The sequence below is a fragment of the Centropristis striata genome, chromosome 17 (genome assembly GCF_030273125.1).
Source record: "Centropristis striata isolate RG_2023a ecotype Rhode Island chromosome 17, C.striata_1.0, whole genome shotgun sequence".
In the NCBI taxonomy this organism is placed as follows: Eukaryota; Metazoa; Chordata; class Actinopteri; order Perciformes; family Serranidae; genus Centropristis; species Centropristis striata.
In genome coordinates this window covers 35,987,313-36,009,630 of record NC_081533.1, presented here as the reverse complement: position 1 = coordinate 36,009,630, position 22,318 = coordinate 35,987,313, and the positions used below count along the sequence as shown (strand labels likewise).

Sequence of the window (22,318 nt, the reverse complement as noted above, 5' to 3'; positions counted from 1 at the left end):
TTATGCTACCACAATTATGCAGACGACACACAAATTTACATAACCATATCACCAGGTGACTATAGTCCAATTCAAACACTAAGTAAGTGCATTGAACAAATCAATGATTGGATGTGCCAAAATTTTCTTCAATTAAACAGCGACAAAACTGAAGTAATTGTCTTTGGTGCCAAAGATGAACAATTAAAAGTCAGTGCAGAGCTTAAATCTGTTATGTTAGAAACCACACACCAAGCCAGAAATCTTGGTGTTGTCATAGACTCAGGCTTGAATTTCAAAAAACACATTAAATCAATTAATAAGTCTGCCTATTACCACCTTAAAAACATATCAAGAATTAAAGGGCTTATGTCTCAGCAAGATTTAGAAAAACTTGTCCATGCATTCATCTTTATTAGATTCAGAGAATCTAATAAGAAGAAAACAGACCCTGCTCTACTACAGGGACTAAAAAAGTCCTGACAAAAGCCGGCTCCGGACTGCTCGTATTCTAATTATTGGCGTTTCGGCGAGTGAGACCCACCTCGTTCCGGGTGTTACCCGGTAGTAGAAACAGCCCTTTAGTCATTCCAGTCTGTCTTTAATAGACTCTGATACCCTGAAGGAGAAACACACACACACACACACACGTGCAGGTGCCTGGACTGGATCCAGTGGGGCAGATTAATCCCAGTGAGCCTCCAGCAGCTCTGTTTAATTGAATTGGTTTGACTCTAACATTTTACAAGGCTTCCTGAGCATAGTATGAGGAGAACACGGTGAGGAGGAAGTGTTGTGATGCTGAGTGTTGAGGGATGATGAACCTGCCTGAAATAGCAGAGCAAACACCCACAGAGCTGAATGAGAGGAGGAGCAGGAGGACTGTGATTGGAGGAGGAGAGACAGGAGACAGAGACAAAGAGGAGCCAACAGGAGACAGCTCCACAGAGGAATGATGGGAATGTTAAACTAAAACACACAGGTAGCAACACTAATATCACACCTCACCTGCCTGAGTCTGAACACTGAATCATTGCATGTCTCTATGAGAGCATCACTCTATCCATTGTGTCATACTGCTGAACAATCTGCTTTACTAACACTAGTCTCCACACTGGCCCTGTTTACTTTAAAGTCCAAGCCATTTTGAAGCGAAATTTTGAAATGTTTCATTAAAGACAATGCAAATTAGTGACGTTTCCTTCAAGGGGCTTAGTGTGCTGCCCACTGGTCCTATGGTGTGTTCACTTGTGTGTAAAAAGGGTGGGTTAATGCAGAGGTTGAAAATGGGATTAATTAGTAATTATTCTTAATCAGAAGATGGCAGTGTAATGAGTTGCTGTGAGCTTCGCGCCAGAAACAAAGTAGGAGAAGAAAACGACAACAACCAAAGAGCTTGCTAATCGTTCTTTGTCCTACCGAGGCCACACCCCCTACTGAGGCCACACCCCGGCTTAGGCCACACCCCCTACTGAGGCCACACCCCGGCTTAGGCCACACCCCCTACTGAGGCCACACCCCGGCTTAGGCCACACCCCATACTGAAGCCACACCTCTACCGAGGCCACACGCCCTACTGAGACCACACCCCCTCCCGAGGCCACGCCCCCTACATGCACTGTGCAATCCTCCATCACATATTCAATTCAACATTTACATTTTTATTGAACATTTTGAATGGGACTTTTTTGGAGGGTTTTGATTTTTAACATTTCCAATATTCCCCAGTTTAACTTCCCATGGAAAGTTTGAGTTTAGCTTCCCATGGAAAGTTTCAGGAAATTTTCCACCCCTTTGCAACCCTAGTAATGTGAAAAGGGTCAGTGACAGAGAATCATCCCCCCAGTCTGTAGTTGAACATCTTTCTTTCTTAATATTTACATTTAGTCATTTAGCAGACGCTTTTATCCAAAGCGACTTACAGGAAGAGTAAAAGCAAACAATCAAGGTATACTGCAATAATAATATGGATATTACAGCCACAGCCTTGCTGTTGGTGCAGTCTCAGTACTCAGTGGGAGGCTGTTTCTATTAATAAAAGACAGATGGATGAACATAGTGGAGCATTTAGCAGCTAATGATCCTGATACGGTTAAAAGAAGTGACTGGTGGTTGTTTTAGATTCAGAGCTCAATTTTACATCAAATATAAAGAAGGTAACCAAGACAACTTGTTAGTATCAGAAATGTTGGCAAAGAAAGGCTCTAGTAGCTTTTAGAAGAGATTTTAAGGTTCTGACTTGTTTTCAAAACGCTTAATCAGTTGGTTCAGTTCAAGAAAGACAGAAGTGGAAACTTTCTGAACACAACAATCCTTCAGGGCTTCCTGCTAAATGTAAAATTCCCAAAAAGTAAAAAGTGAGTGTTCATTAAGACCTAAAGTAGCTAAATCTTGACTTGTGCACAGAGACATTGAGGCAGATATCTGAGAGTCTAAGCTCCTTTGGGGGATCTTTCCCCTTCCATAACTAAGCCACCATCATCTGCTAGACTTCCACTCTCAACTCTGAACCACGTTACCGTGGCAACAGCCAGCTGATTCTCAGGAAGCCAGTCAAGTTCTGTCTGTGAAGATTATCAGGACATACTTTATTAAACTAAATATATTTCACTTTTATATGAATGAACAATATAGCCATAATGAGGCACAATTCATTGTTTGGTGCAAAACAATATTTTCTATATTTTTGATTCACAAATTCATTACTGCAATGCGTCCAGATAAAAATGTCATGGTTTCCCCCACACTTATATACAATAAATATTGAATAAACTTTATACAAATAAATATACATCTGTTTAAAAATCGTTCAAAAATAATGTTTTTTAACAATGTGTAAAGAACAAAATCTGAATGAAAATTGATGAGAAAAAATGGTTAAAAGTTACGGTAATGATAGAAATGTTTGCATTAAAATATGTGTATATTTTTTATAAAATACATTTTGGTGATACCTGCTACCCTTGAGCATATTTTGTTGTTTTATTATTTTTATTTAAAAATGTGATTAAGGGGATTTTGTTGCTCACAGTGCATATTTCACATACCTAATTTTTCAAATAGATTATAAATTCACATTGAACAGCCTTTAGATTGTATATGTTATAAATGTTCAAAGAAAATATGTATTCAATGCTCTTGGATTTTTGCTATGAGCTGCACCATGTTGATGAGAATCACACAGCCTCTGGTTTTGTTTCACATTCAGAAATCATTGAATCACAGATTGACAGATTCAGACTTTCAGACGGTCCAACAGCCAACAGGCTGATAAACTGCAGAGCTGACAGGGAATAAGTGAAGCTTGCTTTCATCCAGTACACTGCCAAAATACAGTACTATTAACCAGTGTGTGTGTGTGTGTGTGTGTGTGTGTGTGTGAGGGTAGACCCTGCTGTTACTCTGCATACTGGATTCTCCTTCTTTTGGTTGCCATGGCGATAGGATTGGTATTTCTCCTGAGCTGCAGTGTCCCATAGTGCCACAGCAACCAGATTATAAATGCTCTAATCCAGGATTTTGCCAATCCCAGTTCAGCATCAAACAGTGGTGCATGTTCCATCAGTGGGGGGTTGTGTGTGTGTATGTGTGTGTGTGTGTGTGTGTGGCTTAAAAGAGGACTTTGAGGTGGGGAGCATCGAGAGGACACACTGAGTAAAGAGGACATTTCCTAATTTGAGCAATTTCCCAAAACTAAAAACAAATCCAAATCCAGATTTCTGACATTTTCTGCACCACCAACCCGATGGTGAACCTTATACAGTCACTGGTGTTTCCTGGGACAAGAACAGGTTTTATTGTTTTATTTAACAAACAGAGGAAGGCTGCAGGAGCAAGTCAAACTAGCATCAGTTGCTAGAAGAGCTTAGAATGATTAAAATATGGTGATGCACTGTAAATACAGACAAACATTCTGTCTAAATCTGCAGCAGATCAGAAGACAGATCCATAGATAGACAGAGGGCTGGTAGAGGGAGTGATTAACTTCTCCGCCACAAACATTTCCTCCTAAATTGCATGAGCTGAGCAGCCAGCTGTGGCCTGAGATTAGATGTAGAAACAGGCAGAGTGGCTTACAGCTAAATAATGTAATGCTGTAGAGGGGGTGGGGGGTCAGAGGAGCATCCAAACCAACCATGATGAAACACCACAGGAAGCCTAAACTAAACCAATGTGGCACCAATTCCACTGTAGACAATACTCAACTCAACTCAAACTTTATTTATAAAGCACATTTAAAACAACCGGGGTTGACCAAAGTGCTGTACAGATATCACAGTTGCAGGAAATATTAAAATACATAAACACAATGCAATAACATAGAATAGTCTTACTTCTGCTAACTTCTGCAATGTGCTGAATTGGCACGATTGTAACGCCGCTATGAAATGTCAGCTAATGTTGCGACCACAATTTTGAGTTAGCATTGATATGCTAATGACTACTCTTGTAGCTGTAACAAGCAGCGTTGCTAGCATCAGTTAGCCACTAGCATCATTTAGCAGCTAGCATCAGTTAGCCGCTAGCATCAGTTAGCTGCTAGCGTCAGTTAGCCACTAGCATCAGTTGGCCGCTAGCATCAGTTAGCCGCTAGCATCAGTTAGCTGCTAGCTTTCGCTAATGACCGAATTTCCCAACAAAGAAATAAGAGTTATCAGAACTATTGTCCCTTGTTGTGAACCCCAACTTAAAGATATAAGTAACAACAACTCACCAACTTGTTTTTGAGCAGACAACTGGCTTCCTTTGTTGTGCTAACTTACATTATTGCCCTAAATGTCAATAATTTATATTTCCAAGTTTTACCAACTTAAATCACTGTTTTAGGCCAAAAAATGCAAGCTGGCGTTTTTGCAGTGTGTAGAAATCTGTTCATCAAGAGCCAACAGTCCGAGGTTATGGCAATGTAATAATACCACCGTCCCAGTGCTGCCCACATAGTGAGTGCTAGAAAAGGTGTGCAGAGTACCACTTGGACATCACAGGTGTTCTAATGAGTCACACAAACAGGATGATGCTTCACCTGGCAACCACTTCAACCGAATTATTTGTCCATTTCTGTCCCTCCATGCTCCATGCCCTCCATGCCTAAGTCAAAAATCAATATTTTGACTTAGTTTCTGCATAAAAATGGATTTTGATCACATTTGTAGCGAGAAATATATGTTTTATTTTCTAAATATTCACTCAGTGAATGTACATAATCACTTTGTATGTTGGAATAGCCACGGGATATGACTGTCATTAACTTGCATTGTAGCCAAATCCGTGTCAGTTTCACAGAAATTTGAGTGATTCCGTGGCTATTCCACGGATTCCTGTGAGACCAGGTTGTTTTTTTTCCTCCTTTCCTCTACTCACATTGTTCTGTATTTCCTTTTCTTCATCTTTGTCTTCCTGTCCTCTTCATCTCTGTCATATTGTTTGTGTGTTTTATACGTTTTGGACAGGTTGTACTAGTACTTGTTACCCTGTGCAATGATAAGAAAGGCTTCTGATTCTGATTCTGACTTACTACAGCTTTTACACATATCTGAAATAAAATATCCTCTATGAAAATCCATTAACAATCACTTTTATATTTCAATTTGTCTGCAAATGGTATATTGGTATAAGCTGAAGTCCATGTTCTCTACAACTAATACTAACAACTAATACTATAAAAGGTTAGGACCTAAATGCACTGTGTCAAACACAAATGGCCCAAGGATTACTGGCCCTAGCAAGGATTAGTATTCCACCACCACTGTCCTGTTGTTGTTTAGAGACAGAAAGGATAAGAAAGGGCCACAGCAGAATGACTGGGCAGGGCAGATTAAGGGGGAATTATGTAATTGTTCAATTCATTTCAATTAGAGTCAGGAAGGAGCTTGATAACAACTCCTCTGGGTGATTCAATCCAGTAATTAAGTATGAAATGTTAGAGCCAAACAAGTTTGTGAGATAAGTTTTCAGTTGAACAGCTGGCAGCGTCGTCTAGGCAACAGCCTGAGAAGAGTCTCTGCAGTCAGACTGATGGAGAGACTCTTTCACTGGAGATAGTGGAACAACAGACAGCACTAAATATCACCACTATGGTTGCTCAATGGCCACTTCATTAGGTACACCTGCTTGTTAGAACCTGGTCTCACAGGAATCTGTGAAATAGCCACGGAATCACACAAATTTCCATGAAACTGATACGGATTTCACTACAATGCAAGCTAATGACAGTTAATGACACAAAATGACCAAAAAAAGATGCAAAATGACCAAAAAAAGACACACAATTACAAAAAGATTTTACTAAAAAAAGTTACTAAAAAAAGACACAAATTGACCACAAAATGATCAAAAAGGACACAAAATGACCAAAAAAACACAAAATGACCACAAAAACACACAAAATGACCAAAAAACACACAAAATGACCACAAAAACACACAAAATGACCAAAAAAGACACAAAATGACAAAAAACCCCACAAAATTACCAAAAAAGGCACAAAATGACAAAAAAAGACACAAAATTACCAAAAACAAGACACAAAATGACAAAAAAAAACACAAAATTACCACAATAAAAAGACATTAAATGACCAGAAAGACTAGTGGAGACAAACACAGTGGAGACAGAGCTGATTTCAAAAATGATTTGGCGACCCCCAGAAATCATCTCGCGACCCCAGTTGGGGTCCCGACCCCGAGGTTGAAAATAGCTGTTTTAGATGACTTAAGGACAGATAAAAGGTGAATGTGCATTTCACAGCTGAGCTGCATGGCTCTACTGCAGCTGTAGACAGCAGAGAGATAAGAGGGAAGACATAAGTGTGACGAGGAACACGATCAAGAGACAACCAGTAGACTCCAGTAGACTCCAGTAGACTCCAGTAGACTCAGAGCCTGCTAGCAGCCTTTCTACCTGTATTCTACCTGCAGAGGAGAAGCACTGCAGTGCTGGAGCTAGACAAAGCTCTGTGTGTGACAGACCATCACAACAAAGCAGCTCATATTCACAGCTTTAAAATGCACCAAGAGTCCACATTTAATCTGGCAGATGACAAGCAGAGCTGAATAATATAAAACTTGGTTTAGACGACACATGAACGTGCAACAACAAGCTACACAAAGAGTGAAAGGTAAAACATCATCACACGTTACGGGGACATACTGTCCTCCCAGACAAACACATGGACACCTTGGTGAAGGGTGAAGCATAGGTGCAGAGAGAACCCAGTAAATGTGGGAGTGACTCCAAATCGCATTGCTCAAACACAATCTAACATTGTGATAGGGCGTCTGTGCTGCGTTCGTGTGGAAAAATCTGAAAAATAAATTCAGTTATCTGTTTCCTTTGCTTTTTGTTGTCACACAAATACTGGAAACAGTTTATTTAAACACTCTGAGCAATAAAATATGATACATCTTCTTGGTTTTGTTTCCACATTATGACCAAAATATTATTTGAATACACTGTTGGATGTACAGCTACCACTGGGAGGGATGAGCTCTCCAAATGCTGGTTTAGTCAAAACTGAGATGTCTGTCAAAATAGTTATTTCTAAATTGTTATAATGACGACACAACTCATCCAGCTTGTCTTTAGCAGTAGCCTCTAGAGCAGTAGTTCTCAACCTTTTTGAGTCGCGACCCCCATTTTAACATGCATGTTGTCTGTGACCCCCGCTCACTGAACACAATCTCACACGCACAGTTCAGATCACCTGAAAAAGAAACAAAATGACCAAAAAAAGTAAACAAAATGACCAAAAAAGACACAAAATGACAAAAAAGACACAAAATGACCAAAAAGACTAAAACACATGAACACTTTAACACAGTGGAGACAGAGCTGACTTCCTAAATGATTTGGCGACCCCCAGAAATCATCTCGCAACCCCAATTGGGGTCCCGACCCCAAGGTTGAGAATAGCTGCTCTAGCGTAGCAACATTTACTGTAGCTGGAGCTTGAGAAGTTAGCTGTAATCACACTGGTTAGCCTGAGTTGAAAACAACTACAGAACAAAAGATTTGGTCATCAGCTGAAAAATCTGACAAAATGGAACAAGCAGCCCGGGCCATTAACAGTCAGTGAGCTTCTTAGGCACTTTTTTATTGTCTCTAACAAACTTTTTTGTCTCAAGATGTCTAGAGATGATAGCAAGTCTGCTTAATTCCAATCAGACCCAACTAGAATACATGTTTCACCAGTATGTTGCACTACCTAGTGAATTCTTTTGGATAACTACGTTACATATTAGCATACATTGGCTTTCACAGATTAACCTGCTTTAGAACTTGAAGTGTAGATAATTCATCATTGTATTCTAAAACAGTAAGTTGATGACACCTGCTGTGACATCACCCTGGCCGTGGGAGGGGCACCCTTTGGCTGTGACATCACCCTGGCCGTGGGAGGGGCACCCTTTGGCTGTGACATCACACCCTGGCCGTGGGAGGGGCACCCTTTGGCTGTGACATCACACCCTGGCCGTGGGAGGGGCACCCTTTGGCTGTGACATCACACCCTGGCCATGGGAGGGGCACCCTTTGGCTGTGACATCACCCTGGCCATGGGAGGGGCACCCTTTGGCTGTGACATCACACCCTGGCCGTGGGAGGGGCACCCTTTGGCTGTGACATCACACCCTGGCCGTGGGAGGGGCACCCTTTGGCTGTGACATCACACCCTGGCCATGGGAGGGGCACCATTTGGCTGTGACATCACACCCTGGCCGTGGGAGGGGCACCCTTTGGCTTAGTGCTGAACGACTCTTTAATGTGGCTGGAATTGAATTGAAAACATCTTCTACATCTTGCTGACTGCAGTGCAATCCATTCAACTAGAGGAGAGCTTCATCAGGATATAGTGTGGCACGAGGCTGGCGCAGTAAATCTTGTCTCTCAGGACACTGTTTTTCATTGAGCGAAAGGGATTCATGCATACAATATAACTGTAACTCTGTTTTATGACTCTGTGGGTGCCTATTAAATCACTAATGTTCCACTGCAGTGATTAATGTGTTTATTGAGTGGCAGTGGTAAAATGCACTAAATGTAGTGGGCTGCAGGAGAACATGTTACTATTTTTCCTGTTACGTTCTGTCCAGTGTTGCATATCTATGAAATGAGTACATTTAACCTGACAAGTTTGATTTATTTATGTATATTTCCCTGTAGTGCTTCCTCATTCTGAGAGCAGATTTCTGTGGGCTTTACTCTGGATTACACACAATAGATGACACACAGACTGTTGTTCTAGTAAAGTCAAAGCACCACCTGCTTCAGTATGGAAATGTCTGGAAATGTTCCCTGCAGCTCCGTAAGTGACTCTCTATGCTATGCTAAGGCTGGCTTCAGGACAAGATGATCAGATGTTGAGCTGGATGTGGCATCCAAATGCATTTGTTGCATGTTTTCTGTCCTGAATTCACTCAATTTCTGTTAAAGTTACACATTACAGCAGATAACGGTCTGCTTTATTTACTCTTGTTTTGCTTAAGCACGTATCTCTCTTCTTCTTGTTGCAACTTTATCACTAATCTCATCTGAAGTTCGTTATTCTGTTCTGTTAGCTACTTAGCTTACATGCTAGCTCCTCTGTTCAATGTTTAGCTCCTCTGCGGCCTCCTTCACTTATAATGGTACATGTAATAAGTGTAGCTTATTAGTTGTGTTGGAGGTGACATTTAATGAATTACAAGTGCAGCAACATGAAGTCCCAATGGGTAAGGTTACCTGCAGCAGGTAACCAGAGTGATCAATTTCATATGCGTTAAACTTAGGCGGCAACCTCCGGGTCTGAGCAGGAAGCAAACCAGGAAGTACCTTAAGCTGCATTCTACCCAAAATTCCAGCAGGGGGCGCTAAGTTTGGCTGCTAAAACATTTCTGGCCATTAATTTCTACCCAAAATGAGAAAACTTCTCACTTGATTTATTACCTCATACATGTTTTCAGGACAACACTATGGTCTCAATCACTAGTAAAATATCTTCTTCAAGACAATTTGATGTCAATAGTTCTAATAATGGCCCCATTAAGAAGAAAATAGAAGATAAAGAATCGTATGATTTGGGGCGGGGCTACCTTTGATTGACAGGTCACTAACAAGATGGCGACGAGTGTAACGCTGAACTGATGCTTCCAACGGGCCACAAACCAAAGGGTGACGTCACGGTGACTACGTCCATTATTCATATACAGTCTATCTTTAAATATGTTCAGTGGGATACTGTGTGATTATAACCAGGTGAATCTACAGATTAACTGTGCTTTTATTTTGAAGCTGTGGTATTTTGTTAACATTGCAGATGTCATAACTTTACAGCTCTTAGTTAAAAATGTACAACTTAAACCTGCATCACATTATGACAGAAATAGTAGAAAATCCTCCCGATGCAGCAGTTAGAGACTGGCCTGGTGTTAGCAGATGATCCCTCAGTACGAACGGATGATTCCAGCTAACGAGTTGTTTAGGATGCTCTTTCCCTGCCTTCTTATATAACTGGTGATGCTAGCTGTGCATCCATGGTGACGTATTTGAGAGGAAATCCAACATTACATCCACAATATGTTTCATAACAACATATTAGCCATAAATTGTCCATGCCAAGCCCTGTGATAAACCCACTGAGTACTGTTACATGGGTTAATGGATCCCTGCAGGACTGGAGATGTTGATAGACGTGTTCCTGTGATGTAAATGTCTGCCCCCTGGCACCTGCTGGACTATCATCCAAATTGAATCTATTAATCACTTTTAGGTGTGTGTGTGTGTGTGTGTGTGTGTGTGTGTGTGTGTGCGCACCAATAATCCTATGTGATAATCTCCCGTGCAGTTCAGGGGGAAGAGACACAAACAACACAACAACAACAACAACAACAACACAGCAGCTCTGGATCCACACAGGACCAGGAGATGGTCTGAACTGGAACCATTACCCAGCAGCTGTTAAAGGTCAAAGGTCAAACAGTCTCTCAAACACTGATAACAGACATCAGATTGTCCTAATGTCACCCTCCATTTCCCTTTCACACACTCACCCTAACCGTCTGCCAAATTACATGGCAAACAGGCCTAACCCTAACCCTAATCCTGTTTAAAAAGACAATCTTAGCCACAGCATCAATAGTAACACTCATGGAATATGTTCTCCTTTATTTAAATATCACTATTTGGAATTTCTCATTCAGTCCATTTTAATTGTGCTCCAATTATGTATGTCATCCTCCATTTCCATTTCATTCTTACTCAGACTAACAACCAGATAAGTCTCTTATTTGTCTTTAAATATCAATAAAACAGGGTTGCCCATTCCCTCCATATTCACTTTACTGGCACCACAATCAATTCAATTTACAGGGCAATCACAAAACATATGCATGCATCCAGACATTGGATACACATGTCATGTGCTGTGCTGTAATCCTGCACAGAATGATGTGTTCACCCTGAAATAGCCTGTTAGAATGAAGCCTTCACTATGAAATCAGTCCCCATAAACATACAGCAGCAGTGCAATACAAGCACAGCAGCAGGACTTTGAGTTTGCATAAGAGGATGTGTCTGTCCATGAACAAACAGAACGAACGGCCTCGCAATGCACCAGAGGCTAAGCTGCGTAGGTGCATCCACACTCAGACATGCAGAGGTATTTTACAGTACGAGGTGTTATGATGGTCTGAGCTGGAGACAGCAGCACTGATTGAGTGATTGATGACTTGTACAGAGGTCATTTATAAGTGTGGCAGGCACATGATGACAGGATGAGGAGTGGGATGAAGGGATGAAGGGATGAAGGATGGATTGAGGAAGATCCTTTCTGCAGGACTGACAGTTCAATCATTATGGACATGTTGTTCTGGAATCACAGCTGATTGTCATTCGTGGTTTTTGTGGTTTTGCAGGTGAAAGTGGACCATTGATCACTTCAATACTTTAGATCTATAGTCTTGTCTTGTAGGGTTTTTCATTTAATCTGCCATTAATAATCCCTTAACACTCCTTTTCCCTTGATGATGTGACTGAATACCACTAGATGATGGAGGTGGAGGTGGAGATAGAAAAGATGATTTCTGCACCATAAACTCTTCTGCAGTCAATGCATTCTGTAAAGTCTTCCTCTTTCGACAAAGGTGAAGTGATGATGATGATGATGAGGTGAAGAGATGACTGCTAGTAGGATGAAGTCACCCAGAGAACACAGCTTGGTGACATGAAGCGGGAAGGGATGAGTAGGTGAGTGATTCCCGTGAGTCTGCCGGTACCTTGCGCTTGCGTTCAGCCCGTTCGCGGGAACGCCTCCTCCTCTCTTTGGCTTTCTCCAGAGCCTTCAGGTCCGGAGGCTGGTCCATCTCGGACCTGGCCTTCTTAATGTGAGCTGCAGCGTGAGCCATGGCTGCCCTCTCACTGATCCCAACACGGAGACAACTAGCTCTCAATCACTTCCAGAAGTCCTCTCAGGATGCTTGTCTTATTGGCAGAGATGCCAGTCATCCAAGGAAACAAGCCCCCACCTCATCAGGTGGCTTCTGTTCTATGCCAGAGTACAAATCACAGGATAGAAAGTGGGAAAGGGCCAGAGGTAGAGCTGATATCCTTCAGTCTCTCTTCACCCATGCAGAGAGTGAGTGTCTGTGATAAAGCCTCCCTCCCTGCTGCCTGGGTAACCGCATCTGAGACAGGAATAGAGAGGGTGGGAGTGGGCGGTGGGGGCAGTGCACGCCACCAAGAGGTAAGACAGGCGACCAATGGGAAGCCAGAGTAGGAGACCAATGGGAAGCCAGAGAAACTAGACGGAAGCAGGAGAGAGCTCCTCCCTGCCTCCACCACTCGGACTGCAGAGGGAGCAGCAGATGCTACGGGAACCTGGGAAGCCTCAGAATACATGACTTCCCCTCATCATGTACCAGGAGGGAGGTGGTGGTAGGGTGGGGATTAGAGGAGCAGGGGGAGGGAGGAGTCAGAGGAAGGAGGGGAGACAGGACACGGAAGCATCACTGGCTATTCTTTGGAAAAACAGCACGGGAGCTACCACTTTCACTGGAGTCAGAGGGGGGAACCAACCCGGCTCCAACCTTCCCTATTGGCAGGTCTGAAATGGTACAATCTGTGTCAGTGACTGGGAGATTTCACAGCTCCACAGCAGACACACACAGAAATACAACAATGGTCTTTTCTCACACACGTTTTTAAAATGATGTCATGAAGATGCATGAAACTGGACATTTTAGGATAAATTGGGTTGGAATTTGCACCCGAAAAATGTTGCTATTTGCATGTATATTCTAGCTTTTTGGGCGAATCTGCATATACATCAGCTATATTGTGTTTATATTTTATGACACAGTCAGGGCATAAAACCCAAAGCATGACCTGAAATCCAATGTACCATGACCTCCAGCACCTCCACAGTATATATTCTGTAGTACTTGCAGAGACAGAAGCAACGACTAAGACTGAGTGCTCTCTTCACCAGTTCTGACCTAAAAAAAGAAAAGAAACGAGAGAGAATGCATCATCCCACACAATCCCTGTCCATGGTGCTGGAAGGACAATGCTGCCTGTGTTTACTGAGCTCCACTGAAGGGCAGCAAAGGAAACCTCTCCAGTGTTAGCAGCCAGAACAATCCTGCACAGGAACCACTCCAGAGGATGAGAGAACATGTCTTCATTGTCTCAGCCAACAACACATTACACCTAAATGTTCTCACTAAATGCTATTAGTATCAAACGGTTCTCACTCGAAGGCTGACTGCATTGTTTTCATTTTTCAGGGAGGGCCTCACCCTTTTTACTTTCTAAAACAATGGTGCCCCCTCATGGCCTGGCCCAACATTACAACCCACAGAAGGGTTGAGAGGGAGAATATCACACCACAGCTGGCAGCTGGAGAAGATAATAATAACAATAATAATAACAGTGAAGCAACATTTTCACCATCAATGTCTTCAGAGATGGAGATGGAGAAACCTTTTGAGCCCTTAAAGTGACGTGTTTTGTGACCAATGTTATAATAGTTTTGGACTTTTCATTAGTTTTAGTTTTAATTTTGTTGTCAATTTTTGTTTTCAATTTCAGTTCGTTTTAATTCGTTTTTAGAGTGTGTTTGCTAGTTTTAATTCGTTTTTATTTTTTGGGGGAAAATGCTTAGTTGTAGTTTAGTTTTTATTAGTTGTAGTTTAGTTTTTATTAGTTGTAGTTGTGTTGTAATGGGGTATTTGTTGGGTCCAGATTCAATAAGGTCACAATAAATGTTTCCTTTATTTCCTTTGTCTGATCCATCTCAGCCCCAATAAGTTTATTAAGTCATAAAACCAGATAGATGATGTTATAACACACAACCTCTACTAACAACCTCTCCTGTCCTCTCCTCTCTGATCTGTGTAAACAGATTTGTGCCGAGTAGTGCATAATTCAATTTTTGTTACAGGATCTAATTATTCCAAACATTTTATTTTTGGCAGCAATTGAAATGAGACATGTTGAATAAAGTGATTTTAACAGAAATATCACAATTTTAAGCTCCGTGTCGGTTAAAGGTTGGTAACCGATGATGCGTTCAAGGACGGTCGGCAAGTCCAAACTTCATTTATCGTACAAAGCAACTGTACAAATAATGTTTAAAAACACAGACTTTTCAGAGGGTTATCTGGTTCCTTGCAGAACAAGACTTCAGAATGTATATCAAGTTCTTTTGTTTGATTAAAAGAGAAGGTCCAGGCTGGACTAGTCCAGGTTGAACTGCAGTAAAGTAGAAAAGCAGGTGCCTTCAGTAAATCTGCCCGGTTACTAATCTGATCCAGATCTTCACTAACACAGAGGCTGTGTATTATATGAGTAATCTGCTGAGGGTCTCAGAGATTACAGGACCTCCAGCTGCCTCTACCGTCCCAGAAATCCTCAATACGGGCTGACAACCTCCAGAAGACCAACAGAGCTCGTAGTGACCGTGACCTATAAGCCCTGTGGGCTCAGTAAACAGCTCAGGTAATTGGTTAAGAGAAGAGGGACAGCCAGGACAGGTGATTAGGAGAAAGCATGTCACCATGTTAGCATGTTAGCATGTCATGTGTGCTGGTGATGAACCCAAAGCACACAGAGGAAACCGTTTGTTCTGTTTATTCCCTTTTTTATTGGTGACTTTAAGCAAAAATCACTTTTGTTTTGGTTCAGAATCAGAATTGTGACCGCTGCTAATGCTAATGCTAATGCTAATGTGAGACTAGAGATGCTGACAGGTGGAGGATGTGTCTATGATGAGAGTGGTGCTGGATTAGTCCTGGGGGGCATCTGCTCACTGCAACTACCACTGTGCTGCACACACACACACACACACACACACATACACACACACACACACACACACACACACACACACTCTCCCCAGCCAGGAGATGAGCAGCTGTGATGCTGCAGATACCTGTAACACTCCCAGTCTCTCCCCGGCCAGTTCAACTTACCTGCAAGGAGAAAAACAGAGAAAAAGAGAAATAATGTGTTAGGATCATGATTTGTGGTAAACATACAATGACAATATGAAATTTCACCACATTATTATTTCATCTTTTATTTCGAACATGTGCGAGTAACACAACAAAGTACACTCAAAAACAAATACATCCAATGAGAATAATCAAAACAAAAAAAATAGCAATAGTCAAAACAAATGCTGTAATGTGAACGCAACGTGTCAGAAAAGGAGTAGGATGAAGCACAATATGCTTATTTAAACCTTCTCCACTACTCAATTAACACTCCCCCCCCCCCCCCCCCCCCAAACATACATATTTAAATAACACATATTTACAAAAAAGAAAGAGGCATTAGCATTACCTACAAAAATACAATATCGTCCTATACGAATATATACTTCCTACTGCACTAGCCCCAGTGAATAACAGCAGATCACCAGAAACAGATGACATCAGCTGTGAACGCTACACCAAAACTGCTAAGAGCATCCACTACTAAGAGGTCAAAGGTCATCGACCAGAAGTCAGTGGACCACAAGAGAAAGATCAAGAAGGCCCTTTAGGCCAGACGCCATCTTTGACCAGAGACAGGAGCTGTGAAGTATCTGCCACTAGCTGATGCTTCACCTGTTTTCACAGGTGTGGCTGATTAAAACTGGACTTTTATCTTTTTATTTCCATCCGTAATAAAAGCTTTACTACAGAACCACAACCACAAGCTTTCTTATCTTTGCTATGCTCACATATCGTAGAAATAAATCATTTTAAAGACATATGCCATAGCTGACTTTAAAAATACTGAATTTGTGTTTCAGCAGATGTATCCACTGCCAACATTTAATCTGGCAATAGGGCACCATGTCTAGGTATAACTGAAGACCATCTTAGTCCTGTTGGACTAAACAAAGATCTCTGCAATTATTTAATCAAACACAATGGTCTTATATCCAGGAAACAATTATTAAAGGGGAAAAAATGAAGTCAAGGAGTTCTTAAAGGCAAAAATCCCACACTGTAAAAAATGTCTTTAGATTTTACGGTGAAAAACTGCTAAACCATGACAGTTAAAGACCGTAAAATGATAAATGGGTTAATTCAGTTTCAGTAACAATGAAACATCGTAAATGTTTATATCAGCCAACACAGTATTTAGTTTTTTTTTTTTTTTTTTAAATACAGTACTCCACTGTAAAATACACTGGCACCATGTTTGTCGTGCAAAAAATATACTGTAATATAAATACAAGCCGTCATTTTTGCATTTCTTTTTTGTAAAAAATACTTTTTTTCACTGTTAAATGTACAAAACACCATATCTCCAACAGAAATAAACTGTAATATTTAATGGTAAAATCTGGCATTTATAAAGTGTTTCTTGTCAGTTATATGGCAGAGCAGCGTTTTTTTGATGGAAAACTTTTTATTTTTACGCTAAAATATGGACTAAAATGGCATCTTAAACGGGAAATCAACAGTGCTAATACAATTTTACTGTAATGTTACAAAAAGTTGCACCGTATTTATTACGGTAATATGGCTCACCTGCTAATGTTAGCACGCTATGGCTCATCTGCTAATGTTAGCACACTATGGTTCGCCTGCTTATGTTAGCACGCTATGGCTCGCCTGCTAATGTTAGCACGCTATGGCTCGCCTGCTTATGTTAGCACGCTATGGCTCGCCTGCTAATGTTAGCACGCTATGGCTCACCTGCTAATGTTAGCACGCTATGGCTCACCTGCTAATGTTAGCACGCTATGGCTTGCCTGCTAATGTTAGCACGCTATGGCTCACCTGCTAATGTTAGCACGCTATGGCTCACCTGCTAATGTTAGCACGCTATGGCTCACCTGCTAATGTTAGCACGCTATGGCTCGCCTGCTAATGTTAGCACGCTATCGATCGGCCGTTAACGTTAACACGCTATGATTGTTATAATGTTATAACGTGAAATTATAATTATCTTGAATTGTCACCAGCACCTATTGATGCACTAATAGCTCTTTTTGCACTATACCTTCATTGTTTGCTTTTATTCTTCCTGTAAGCTAAATTACTAAATGTAAATCTAGTTCTGGCAACCACAGCTGCCGGTTTTTTATCGTAAAAACAACAGGTTTGTTTTTACAGTGCAGTAAAGCAAACATTTTGCATTAGTGTTGCAAAGCCAGTCCTACAGAACATGTTGACACTGTGTTTACCCAACGAACATCTCAGGTGGACTCACAGCAGACAGACAGACAGACGCCACTAGAACATAAACACACCAACAACCACCCAGAGGGGCTTGTTTCTGAGACATGGGGGTCCTTAGGGGGGTCCCTCGGTGCAGAGCAGACAAAGAGGCACTAACCGGCCACGCCTCAGCCCTCCGACCAGCACACATCATTATTATCACATTCATTACTAGAGCTGAGCTGCTGTCTCTGATTTTAGAGTGGTAACAAACATGGAGAGTGTTTTCTGGTCTGAGTTCCTCTGAGACTCAATCTGTCACCTCTGACAGGCTAGCATGGGGGAGCTAACCCATGGGGGGTTGGGGAGAGAGAGTGTGTGTGTGTGTGTGTGTGTGTGTTCAGAAGCCCCTGGAGGGTCTTTAATTTATGGCCACTGCCAAAACAGCCCAATGACTGGCTGCTGCTCAGATTGAGCTGTTCTGTGCGTCAGTGGACTGTAAACCAGATAGCATCAACACACAGAAATGACTCAATTTAGCTTTTAACCACTTCTAGTTCCTCCCAATTATCTGATGGATCCCCAGGGACCAACAGAGCTCAGTGACAGGCATCATGTTCCAACATCCCTCCATGAGTCAGTGATTGGACTACAGAAGGACTCCTTCTTGTGTTATTGACACAGATTATGTTTAATGTAGTTTTAACAAACAAAGACCACGCCTCAAACACATCTCCCTCTTCCACACAACAGCAGGCTACGCCTGATTCACCGCCTTCCCCTCTGAACTTTCACAATCCCTCCACACAAATCACAAGCACACTGAGAAAACATCTTCATCAATTTGACATTTGCATATCTAAACATAACATTTCAGAAAACTGGTAATGCTAAAAAACATTGTCTTACTATTGATACCTATAAGTTAAAAAATGACCCTATTCACCTGGAAACATGACCTTCCCTGATCAGTATCAGGCCTCTGAAAGTCTGATTTAAAACTGTGTCCTCATAAAACAGCTGATACATTTTGAAGTGTTTTATTGAGCCACAGTGTCCATAGAAAGCTTGATAACTAACTACCAGTCTGGGTTTAAACCAATCACAGCCTCTACTTCCTCACTGTAATATTCCCGTCGCCTAGCAACAAGGGTGTGGGGCGTCGGCACCAGCAGAGAGAAAGGCTCTCCATAGGGTGTGTGTGTGTGTAAACCAGTCCCTTGGGTTTCATTAGTGCAGCTGTTTCTCACCTAATCAGCTCACACACTAACACGGTGAAACATGAGAGAGAGAGAGAAGGAACATCTACATGTCAACAATCAGTGTCCTCATATCTACTGATAGTGGACACAAAGGGACAGATAACAGACTCAGAGAGGGCGTGGCAGGATGAGTGGTTCATCAGAGCCCCGCCCCCAGAGGCCCCCAGGGGCCTGATGACATCATGCTCCCCTCGCTGCTTCATGCATTATTCATCTTTACACACACACACACACACACACACACACAATCCCAATTTCTACTCTAATTTGACATTAGAGGGATGTGTAAAAATAGCAGAAGTTGAATGGAGAACAATACACACACTCTCTCTCTCTCTCTCTCTCTCTCTCTCTCTCTCTCTCTCACACACACACACACACACACACTCCTAGATAGACAAGGCAACTGACTTTAAGTCCAATGTTGCAATTTGATGCAAAACGCTGCTTAACTAGCCTTGTAGCTTTTGTGTGGCTAACAACTCTCAGATTAGAATCCAATGTGAAAAGTGTGTGTGTGTGTGTGTGTGTGTATTTATGGGATTGGGGGATTAAGGGTTGAAAATCCTAGAAACACACAGTGGTTTCCCTCTGAGAGAGAAAACACACTCAGCCGACAGGTTGAATCAGAAGGACGTGTCACGTGAAGAGGGAATATAAATAAAACACTGAGCAGCTGTAACTGACAGTGGAAAGGTTTCTTCTGTCATACGTGAAGCAAACACAGATTTATGCTCAGTTGGCATTGTTGTTTTTTTTTGCATGATGTACTTGATTCAAATTAGTTTTACACCAAATTAGGATTCAAACATTAAATTGCACCTCTTTCAAATTCCATTCACACTAAATTATACCAAAAATGCAAAACAGTCTACATAATTCTCATTCACACTAAATTGCGTCATAATCAACTTCTGCTATGTTATCGTTTTTGACATTCCAGCGACCTGAGACACGGACTGATTGGGTCCGGGTCAAGGCGGCTCTCAGGCTTACACATATGCAGATATGTACACCACCCACCCAGCACCCTATCAACCCACCCAGCACCCTATCAACCCACCCAGCACCCTATCAACCCACCACCACCCTATCAACCCACCCAGCACCCTATCAACCCACCCAGCACCCTATCAACCCACCCAGCACCCTATCAACCCACCCAGCACCCTATCAACCCTCCCAGCACCCTATCAACCCACCAGCACCCTATCAACCCACCCACCACCCTATCAACCCACCAGCACCCTATCAACCCACCACCACCCTATCAACCCACCAGCACCCTATCAGCCCACCCAGCACCCTATCAACCCACCAGCACCCTATCAGCCCACCAGCACCCTATCAACTCACCCACCACTCTATCAACCCACCAGCACCCTATCAACCCACCCAGCACCCTATCAACCCACCCAGCACCCTATCAACCCACCAGCACCCTATCAACCCACCCAGCACCCTATCAACCCACCCAGCACCCTATCAACCCGCCCAGCACCCTATCAACCCACCCAGCACCCTATCAACAGCAGCACCCTATCAACCCACCCAGCACCCTATCAACCCACCCAGCACCCTATCAACCCTATCCCACGCCTTCGCCGCTCCGTACCCCTAGCAGGATAACCTGGTCGTTGACCAGCGCTGGTCATCAGCATCTCTGTCTCCTGTCCTATCCACCTCTGTCATATTGTATGTGTGTTAAGTATATGTTTGGACGGGTTGATGGCTAATTTCGGTGTACTAGTACTTGTTACTACAATAAAGGCTGAATCTGAATCTGAATCTGATATACAGTACAGGCCAAGTTTGGACACACGCCTTCTCATTCAATGCGTTTTCTTTTTTTCTTTTCATGACTATTGACATTGTAGATTCTCACTGAAGGCATCAAAACTATGAATGAACACATATGGAATTATGTACTTAACTTTGCTTACTAGAATATGACATGTTTTCAGTTATTTCACACTTTTTTGTTAAGTACATAATTCCACATGTGTTCATTAATAGTTTTGATGAATCTACAATGTCAATAGTCATGAAAATAAAGGAAACACATTGAATGAGAAGGTGTGTCCAAACTTTTGGCCTGTACTGTACATTCTACATTTGCTTCACAGAAATTGTACTGCCTTATTTTTTTTTTACAAATTTGCACCAACCTTTCAACTAGATTGATCCTGAGCCAACATCATAACCAAAACACAATGTTCACCCTATTCCAGAAACTAATTGAATGTGTCCATTGAACATAATATTGGTTGAAAACGGATATCCAGGCCAATAAAACTCATAAATTATACATAAAACTGTCTCAAAGCACTTTGATGACAACAGAGCAGCTTACCTGGCCTGCTGCTCCCACCACCATGCCTGTGCTCATAGGTGCTCCCAAAGAGGCCGCAACACCCCACGCTGAATATATCCACGTTGAAATATATCCAACAAATGTGTGTTTGACTCGAGTCTGAGCAAAGATGGAAGCGTGCGCACTGCGCGCAATGTGTGTTTATGTGTGTGTGAGATGAAGAGCAGTAAGTTGCAGGACAGTCTTTCAGACTGTGAGTGGATTAGTGTGTAACGTGCTGGAGGTATTAACACACTATGGACAACACACACACACACACACACACACACACACACGGATACATGCACAATAAGGGGTGTGTGCATTCTTACAGGGGATTATGTGGACAAAAATAGAGGAGTCTTTCTACTGACCTAGAATCAGAATGGTGTAATAAAGAGACAATGGAGAGAAAACCAGCCAGAACACACACACACACACACACACACACACACACACACACACACACACACAGGTAATTTTGGAATACCACACTCACACAAACATAGTTCAAGCTGATATGAAGCAAACACACAGAACACAGCTTTCCAACCTGGAGGAAATATTTATTATACACTACCGGTCAAAAGTTTTAGAACAACCCAGTTTTTCCAGTTTTTTATTGAAATTCAAGCAGTTCAAGTCAAATGAACAGCTTGAAAGGGTCCAAAGGTAAGTGGTGAACTGCCAGAGGTAAATAAAAAAAGGTAAGCTTAACCAAAACTGGAAAATAATGTACATTTCAGAAATATACAAGTAGGCCTTTTTCAGGGAACAAGAAATGGGTTAACAACTTAACTCTATGGAGTCTTGGGCTATTTTGTCCATTTTTGAATTCTTTTCATGTCTTTGTAAGTCATTTTGTGTCTATTTTTGTCTTTTTTTGGTCATTGTGTGCCTTTTGGTGTCTTTTTTGTCATTTTGTGTCTTTTTATGGTCATTTTGTGTCTTTTTTTAGTCCTTTAGTTCAACATAAAAAGTGATTTTGAATCTTTTTTTATTTTCAAAACACTATCATGCTCAATAAAGAATTTTAAATGTTGCAAATGTGCATTAATTTCAGAGGTCACTGAGACATTAAACTGCATCATTTT

At 41.8% G+C, this 22,318-nt stretch overlaps 1 protein-coding gene across 1 annotated transcript in view; it reads right to left on the bottom strand.

The window, feature by feature from the left end:
• LOC131989833 (ankyrin-2-like) overlaps positions 1-12,637 on the bottom strand; it is a 123,592-nt gene extending 110,955 nt beyond the window's left edge. Inside the window, exon 1 of the mRNA XM_059355175.1 lies at positions 12,228-12,637. Coding sequence (XP_059211158.1) covers positions 12,228-12,356 — 129 coding nt within the window. The 5' untranslated portion in view covers positions 12,357-12,637. The remainder of the gene's footprint in view (positions 1-12,227) is intronic.
• Positions 12,638-22,318: the final 9,681 nt, after the last annotated feature.